Source organism: Palaemon carinicauda, chromosome 9 (genome assembly GCF_036898095.1).
Source record: "Palaemon carinicauda isolate YSFRI2023 chromosome 9, ASM3689809v2, whole genome shotgun sequence".
NCBI lineage: Eukaryota > Metazoa > Arthropoda > Malacostraca > Decapoda > Palaemonidae > Palaemon > Palaemon carinicauda.
Genome location: NC_090733.1, coordinates 159,148,979 through 159,158,270, shown reverse-complemented (window position 1 = coordinate 159,158,270; position 9,292 = coordinate 159,148,979). Strand labels below are relative to the sequence as shown.

The 9,292-nt window shown below is 33.0% G+C and overlaps 1 protein-coding gene and 1 long non-coding RNA gene across 3 annotated transcripts in view; one reads left to right on the top strand and one right to left on the bottom strand.

Moving 5' to 3' along the window:
• The window catches only part of LOC137647310 (mucin-2-like), a 13,912-nt gene extending 6,981 nt beyond the window's left edge, over positions 1 to 6,931 (top strand). Inside the window, exons 2-3 of one of the 2 annotated variants that reach the window (XM_068380707.1) lie at positions 1 to 5,888; positions 6,192 to 6,931. The exon at positions 1 to 5,888 is cut by the window's left edge and continues 275 nt beyond it. In XM_068380707.1, the coding sequence (XP_068236808.1) occupies positions 1 to 5,888; positions 6,192 to 6,535 (6,232 nt within the window). In that variant the 3' untranslated portion in view covers positions 6,536 to 6,931. The other variant, XM_068380706.1, reaches the window with a different exon arrangement.
• LOC137647312 (uncharacterized) overlaps positions 1 to 9,292 on the bottom strand; it is a 137,191-nt gene that overhangs the window by 31,363 nt on the left and 96,536 nt on the right. The window lies entirely within an intron of this gene.

The window sequence follows — 9,292 nt, the reverse complement described above, 5'->3', positions numbered from 1 at the left end:
CAAGCTTTTTAACATTGAAACCTATAGGCCTGGCCTCGTAAGTAATCCAGGACAAATCGTGGAGAACGTTAAAGAACTGGATTCCAGAGAAGACTCTAAAACGGATATAAACAACCCTACGAATCCAAATTCCTCGATGTCTGATACACTTAATTCCTCAAATATTCAAAAAGCTCGAATAACAAGATTGTCAGTTCCAAACTTTGATAAAGTAATTAATAATGTTCATGAAATCCCAAATGTTGATTTAAATTTAGTTCATACTAATTCGATACCAAATATAACTCCAGTACTTCCAAAATCATATCACAAAAACACACAAAATGCCCTTGTAACTGATATGTCAAGTAATCCAGTCGTAAGTAACTTTGATATCCAGAAACCTGTTACTGTGAAACCGAAAAAGGATGTTTGGAAAAAACATAATACCAATTACCCCAACATCAACTTACCTATCAACAAACCTTTAAATGCAAATATTTCAAGTAATCATAATCATGAGTCCCAAACCGATATTTCATCCAAAATTTCAAAAATAAGTGTTCCAAAATTACAAAAGATTAAAAAGATTGATGACGAAATGAAAACCATAAAAGTTCCACACTTAACACAACCGGGAGAAATTCTTCCAACCCTTAAAGAAAACAACCTCAAGGCTATTTCAACAAATTTCAGTTCAAATATATCGTTTATTCCCAAACCAAATTCCTATCATAGACCTGAATATAACATTTCAACAACACATGGTACAGCCTTCACCAACATGACAATAACGATTAGTGAACCCCATAATCCAATTATATCTACCCCAATATCTCCTACTTTACCGCATATTGATAGACAAAAATTATCAGAGCCTAATCTCCCAGAATTAAGTAATGCAGGTGTCAAACCAACTGTAGACATTCCTATTCTAGCGTCACCACAAGTAATTCTTCCAAATCTACCGAAGATTTCTCAGCCTCGTATACCAGGTATTACCATTTCCAGTATTTCCCAAATCTCAAAACCAAATATTTCTTATTTACCAGACAAATTTTCAAAAATACCTAATCAAACCTTCAATAATTCATTAAGCATTAGTGAACTTCATAATCCAATTATATCAACACCTATATCCCAAATTCTACCAAAACCTAATATATCAAAAATATCAAAACCTAATCTTCTAGAACTGAGCAATGCAATTGCCAAACCAATAGTGGAAATTCCTGTTCTAACACCACCAAAGAAAATCGTTGCAAAACTACCGGAAGTCCCTGAGACTTATATAACTAATACTAACATTTCCGGTATATCGCAAATCACTAGACCAAATATTGCTCCAACAACAGATTATGAAATTCCTAAAATACCTAATCAAATCTTTCCAAATAATTCATTGATAATCAGTAAGCCTCAAAATCCAGTTATATTCACACCCATATTCCCTACTTTACAGCCAATCAAAATCCCACAAATAACAAAGCCTAATCTGCCAGAACAAAGTAATGAAATTACTAAACCAATCATGGAAATTCCTAATGTAACTCCACATGAAATTACTCTTCCACAAGTTCCTGAGATTTCCAAGCCTAATATACCAGGTGTTAACGCTCCCGGTATACCCCAGATCACTAAACCAAATACTCCTCAATTGCCAAAAAATTATATTCCTAAACTACCTAAGCCAACCTTTCCAAATAAGACACTGATAATAAGTAAACCTCAAAATCAAGTTATCTCCTCGCCAATATCCCCTACTTTGAATCCACTAAAAATCCCGCAAATAACAAAGCCTAATCTTCCAGAACTAAGTAATATAACTACCAAACCAATCATGGAAATTACTAAGGTAACTCCAACAAAAATTATACTTCCACAAGTCCCTGAGATTTCCGAGCCTGAAATACTAGGTATTGACATTCCCAGTATACCCGAAATCACTAAACCAAATATTCCTCATTTGCCAGAATATGAAATTCCTAAAATACCTAAGCCAACCTTTCCAAATGACACACTTATAATAAGTAACCCTAAAAATACAGATACATCCACAGCCATATTCCCTACTTTACAGCCACCCAAAATACCACAAATAACAAAGCCTAATCTTCCAGAACTAAGTAATGCAATTACCAAACCAGGCATGGAAATTTCTAATGTAACTACACCAGAAATTATACTTCCACAAATCACTGATATTTCTAAACCCGACATACCAGGTATTAACATACCCGTTATACCCCAAATCCCTAAACCGAACCTTCCTCAATTGCCAAAAAAGGAAATTACTAAAATACCTAAGCCAACCTTTCCAAATGAGACAATGATTATAAGTAAACCTAAAAATCCAGATATATCCTCAACCATATTCCCTACTTTACAGCCAAACAAAATCCTACAAATAACAAAACCTAATCTTCCAGAACTAAGTAATATAATTATCAAACCAATAATGGAAATTCCTAATGCAACTACACCAGAAATTATTCTTCCACAAATCCCTGAGATTTCTAAACCTGTCATATCAGGTATTAATATTCCAGGTATACCCGAAATCACTAAACCAAACATTCCTAAATTACCTGAATATGAAATTACTAAAATACCTAAGCCAGCGTTTCCAAATGAGACAATAATTATAAGTAAACCTCAAAATCCAGATATATTCACACCCATATTCCCTACTTTACAGCCAATCAAAATCCCACAAATAACAAAACCTAATCTCCCAGAAATAAGTAATATAACTACCAAACCAATCATGGAAATTCCTAATGTAACTCCACCAGAAATTATTCTTCCACAAATCCCTGAGATTTCTAAACCTCCCTTACCAGGTATTAATATTCCAGGTATACCCCCAATCACTAAACCAAACATTCCTAAATTGCCTGAATATGAAATTACTAAAATACCTAAGCCAGCCTTTCCAAATAAGACACTAATTAATAAACCTCAAAATCCAGATATATCCACACCCATATTCCCTATTTTACAGCCAATCAAAATCCCACAAATAACAAAGCCTAATCTTCCAGAAATAAGTAATATAACCACCAAACCAATCATGGAAATTCCTAATGTAACTCCACCAAAAATTATTCCTCCACAAATCCCTGAGATTTCTAAACCTGTCATACCAGGTATTAATATTCCAGGTATACCCCCAATCACTAAACCAAACATTCCTAAATTACCTGAATATGAAATTACTAAAATACCTAAGCCAGCCTTTCCAAATAAGACACTAATTAATAAACCTCAAAATCCCAATATATCCACACCCATATTCCCTACTTTACAGCCAATCAAAATCCCACAAATAACAAAGCCTAATCTTCCAGAAATAAGTAATATAACCACCAAACCAATCATGGAAATTCCTAATGTAACTCCACCAGAAATTATTCCTCCACAAATCCCTGAGTTTTCTAAACCTGTCATACCAGGTATTAATATTCCAGGTATACCCGAAATCACTAAACCAATCATTCCTAAATTGCCTGAATATGAAATTACTAAAATACCTAAGCCAACCTTTCCAAATAAGACACTAATAATCAATAAACCTCAAACTCCAGATATATCCACACCCATATTCCCTACTTTACAGCCAATCAAAATCCCACAAATAACAAAACCTAATCTTCCAGAAATAAGTAATATAACTACCAAACCAATCATGGAAATTCCTAATGTAACTACACCAGAAATTATTCTTCCACAAATCCCTGAGTTTTCTAAAACTCTCATACCAGGTATTAATATTCCAGGTATACCCGAAATCACTAAACCAATCATTCCTAAATTGCCTGAATATGAAATTACTAAAATACCTAAGCCAGCCTTTCCAAATAAGACACTAATTAATAAACCTCAAAATCCAGATATTTCCACACCCATATTCCCTACTTTACAGCCAATCAAAATCCCACAAATAACAAAACCTAATCTTCCAGAAATAAGTAATATAACTACCAAACCAATCATGGAAATTCCTAATGTAACTTCACCAGAAATTATTCTTCCACAAATCCCTGAGTTTTCTAAACCTGACATACCATGTATTAACATCCCCAGTATACCGGAAATCACTAAACCAAACATTCCTAAATTACCTGAATATGAAATTACTAAAATACCTAAGCCAGCCTTTCCAAATAAGACACTAATTAATAAACCTCAAAATCCAGATATATCCACACCCATATTCCCTACTTTACAGCCAATCAAAATCCCACAAATAACAAAACCTAATCTTCCAGAAATAAGTAATATAACTACCAAACCAATCATGGAAATTCCTAATGTAACTTCACCAGAAATTATTCTTCCACAAATCCCTGAGTTTTCTAAACCTGACATACCATGTATTAACATCCCCAGTATACCGGAAATCACTAAACCAAACATTCCTAAATTACCTGAATATGAAATTACTAAAATACCTAAGCCAGCCTTTCCAAATAAGACACTAATTAATAAACCTCAAAATCCAGATATATCCACACCCATATTCCCTACTTTACAGCCAATCAAAATCCCACAAATAACAAAGCCTAATCTTCCAGAAATAAGTAATATAACTACCAAACCAATCATGGAAATTCCTAATGTAACTCCACCAGAAATTATTCTTCCACAAATCCCTGAGTTTTCTAAACCTCTCATACCAGGTATCAATATTCCAGGTATACCCCCAATCACTAAACCAAACATTCCTAAATTGCCTGAATATGAAATTACTAAAATACCTAGGCCAACCTTCCCAAATAAGACACTAATTAATAAACCTCAAAATCCAGATATATCCACACCCATATTCCCTACTTTACAGCCAATCAAAAACCTACAAATAACAAAGCCTAATCTTCCAGAACTAAGTAATATAACTACCAAACCAGTCATGGATATTCCTGATGTAACTCCACCAGAAATTATTCTTCCACAAATCCCTGAGTTTTCTAAACCTCTCATACCAGGTATTAATATTCCAGGTATACCCCCAATCACTAAACCAAACATTCCTAAATTACCTGAATATGAAATTACTAAAATACCTAAGCCAGCCTTTCCAAATAAGACACTAATTAATAAACCTCAAAATCCAGATATATCCACACCCATATTCCCTACTTTACAGCCAATCAAAAACCTACAAATAACAAAGCCTAATCTTCCAGAACTAAGTAATATAACTACCAAACCAGTCATGGATATTCCTGATGTAACTCCACCAGAAATTATTCTTCCACAAATCCCTGAGTTTTCTAAACCTCTCATACCAGGTATTAATATTCCAGGTATACCCCCAATCACTAAACCAAACATTCCTAAATTGCCTGAATATGAAATTACTAAAATACCTAGGCCAACCTTCCCAAATAAGACACTAATAATTAATAAACCTCAAAATCCAGATATATCCACACCCATATTCCCTACTTTACAGTCAATCAAAATCCCACAAATAACCATGCCTAATCTTCCAGAAATAAGTAATATAACTACCAAACCAATCATGGAAATTCCTAATGTAACTCCACCAGAAATTATTCTTCCACAAATCCCTGAGTTTTCTAAACCTCTCATACCAGGTATTAATATTCCAGGTATACCCCCAATCACTAAACCAAACATTCCTAAATTACCTGAATATGAAATTACTAAAATACCTAAGCCAGCCTTTCCAAATAAGACACTAATTAATAAACCTCAAAATCCAGATATATCCACACCCATATTCCCTACTTTACAGCCAATCAAAATCCCACAAATAACAAAACCTAATCTTCCAGAAATAAGTAATATAACTACCAAACCAATCATGGAAATTCCTAATGTAACTCCACCAGAAATTATTCTTCCACAAATCCCTGAGTTTTCTAAACCTCTCATACCAGGTATTAATCCAGGTATACCCCCAATCACTAAACCAAACATTCCTAAATTACCTGAATATGAAATTACTAAAATACCTAAGCCAGCCTTTCCAAATAAGACACTAATTAATAAACCTCAAAATCCAGATATATCCACACCCATATTCCCTACTTTACAGTCAATTAAAAACCCACAAATAACAAAGCCTAATCTTCCAGAACTAAGTAATGCAATCACCAAACCAACCATGGAAATTTCTAATGTAACTACACCAGAAATTATTCTTCCACAAATCCCTGAGTTTTCTAAACCTCTCATACCAGGTATTAATATTCCAGGTATACCCGAAATCACTAAACCAAACATTCCTAAATTGCCTGAATATGAAATTACTAAAATACCTAAGCCAGCCTTTCCAAATAAGACACTAATTAATAAACCTCAAAATCCAGATATATCCACACCCATATTCCCTACTTTACAGTCAATTAAAAACCCACAAATAACAAAGCCTAATCTTCCAGAACTAAGTAATGCAATTACCAAACCAACCATGGAAATTTCTAATGTAACTACACCAGAAATTATTCCTCCACAGGTCCCTGAAATTTCTAAGCCTAACATACCAGGTATTAACATTCCCAGTAAACCAAAAGTCACTAAATAAAAAATTCCTCGATCGCCAGAATAAGAAATTCCTGAAATACCTTATCACGCCTACCCAAATAAAACACTGATAATTAATAAAAATCAAAATCCTCCCATATCCACAGCCACATCTTTCAATTTAACACAATTCAATATTTCTAAAATACCAAAGCCTAATCTCCCAGAGCTGTACAATGGAAATACCAAACCAATCGTGGAAATTCTAAATCTAACTTCATCACAAAAAACTATCAGAGGTTTCTAAGCCTTTATTACCACTATTAAGATTCCAAGTTTATCACAAACTTCTAAACCATACATTCTTCAATGACCAGGTGATGAAACTTCCAAAATACCTCATCATGTCTTATCCAACATGACACTCTCCATCAGTAAACCTCCAAATCTCAGTATATTTAGAACTATATTCCATCCTTCACCACATTTTAATAGATCAAAAGTCCCAAAGTCTAATATCCCAGATCATAATGATTCAAATGTCAAACAAATCCTGGAAATTCCAAATCAAAATTCACCAAAATAATTCTTTCATAACACTCAAAGATTTCCAAATATCCTATGCCAAGTATTGCAATGCCCAGCATATCCCAAATCTTAACATCAAAATTCATCACTAACCAGCTGATGAAATTTCTAAATATACCTCTCCCTAACTTTCTCAACATGACCCTAACAATTTTTAATTATCAAAATCAAAATATATCCACACCTTTATGGAAATTTAGTTTACCAAAATTACCAAAGCCTAACTTCCCAGATCCAAGTGATTCTAATGCCAGCAAACCCTGGAAACTCCAAATCTGATTCTACCCCATACATTCTTACCACAAGTACCAGACATTAATAACAAGATAGTTTCAGATGTTTCTAAACCTGAAGTCTTCTTACCCGCCTTGGCAGGAGGCTTTGACGATCGCATGCCCGTGTAGTCATCAACCACTGTTATTGGTGGTGGACTCAAACTTTGTCTTAATAGTCCAACTAAAAAGCAGCAGTTTCTACATTAATTGACAAAAGTTGCAAGGCAGCATTTGTCCTTTCAGTCCTTTTCTACAACACGCACGATGTACTCACAAGAGTGATATGTATTAATACTTACAATGTCAGGTATATTCCAAATGTCAAACCGAAAATTCTCCATTTACTAATTTATAAAATTTCCAAAGTACCAGGCCCAGACATTCCCAACATGACACAATCCATTAATAAACCTCATAATCCTAATATATCCTCTAATTAATTGGGTATCATGTATGAAGATCTACAGTAGATACAATCATTTATTTTAGATCTGCAAAGGTTCAAGACTCTTGAACGTCTCAAGACCAGACGATAAATTGAAATTTTCATGTCTAGAGAGGGGAAAAAAGTAGCCACTGAGCGACAACTATGTATCAGGAGAACATGCTACAGTAGAGCCCAGTCATGGTCGTATCGAATTGAAAATTGAACTCGCAGATATTCTCAAGTCTCAGTATGGGGCCAAATCTTTTTCCAGACAGCCCTCTAGATATAACAAAATTAAGTTATTTCCTAAAGGATATATAAAATATATAAGTAGGAGTAGCAAGAGATATTAGCCTCGTGACTAAGAAAAAAAGGAAATGGCAAAGGATTAGTACGCTGGACGTTTATGCAAACAAAGATGTACTATATGTGGTCATTATATAACATGTATGTATGTATGTATGTATGTATGTATGTACATATATATATATATATATATATATATATATATATATATATACTGTATATATATATATATATATATATATATATATATATATATATATTCATATATATACATATATATGTATATATATACATACGTATGTATATATATTTACATATATACAGTATATATATATATATATATATATATATATATATATATTTATATATATACATATTTATACAGTATATATATATATTATATATATATATATATATATATATATATATATATATATATATATATATATATATATATATAGAGATACAGGTAAATCTATATGGATGTTAGATGAATAAACAGACATAAATGTATTCTTGTGTTTTTTATTACCTTTTCAAACAAAAGAAATAAAAAAAAGTATAAAATTGAACCTATATCAATTCAAACTGTCTACCAGAAAGACTAAAAGCAAAATTCTCATCCACTATCAGATATAAACTCAAGAGGTTTGATTAGTTTAACATTAAAAGGTTTAACGGTTTAAAGGCCCTAAAAATGTCATAGACAAGGAACAGTGACATTGCCCTAGCAAGTAGTACTATTCCCTAGAAAGCGACCATATATACATATGATCAGCACCCAAGCTTGGACCGGGAAGGGCCAGGTAATGGATGTTGATGACTTAGCATGTAGACCTATAAGCTCCTCCAAATCCCTCATCCTTAGCTCACAAGGATGGTGAGGTTGCAGAAACTAAAGAAAGTAACTAGTTTCATCGATCACCAGACAAAGACGTTACTAATAGGCCACAACAAAGAAATCAGTAAAGTTGAGAAAAGCTATTATTGTTTTTAGTAAAATTTTGGGGGCTCCATAAAATATGGACGATTAGTCTGTTGTCAAATAACAGTTTGAGTAGATTTCATCATCACAACTTAACAATACCATTTGTCAAATCAAATATAGATGCGAATGTCAAAAAACTATTCCTTTTTAAATGTTAATCTTTGAGGGGATTTTTCTTTTTTTGAATTACCAAAAACATATACATCTTTTGTATTCGAAGTTATAAGATTAAGG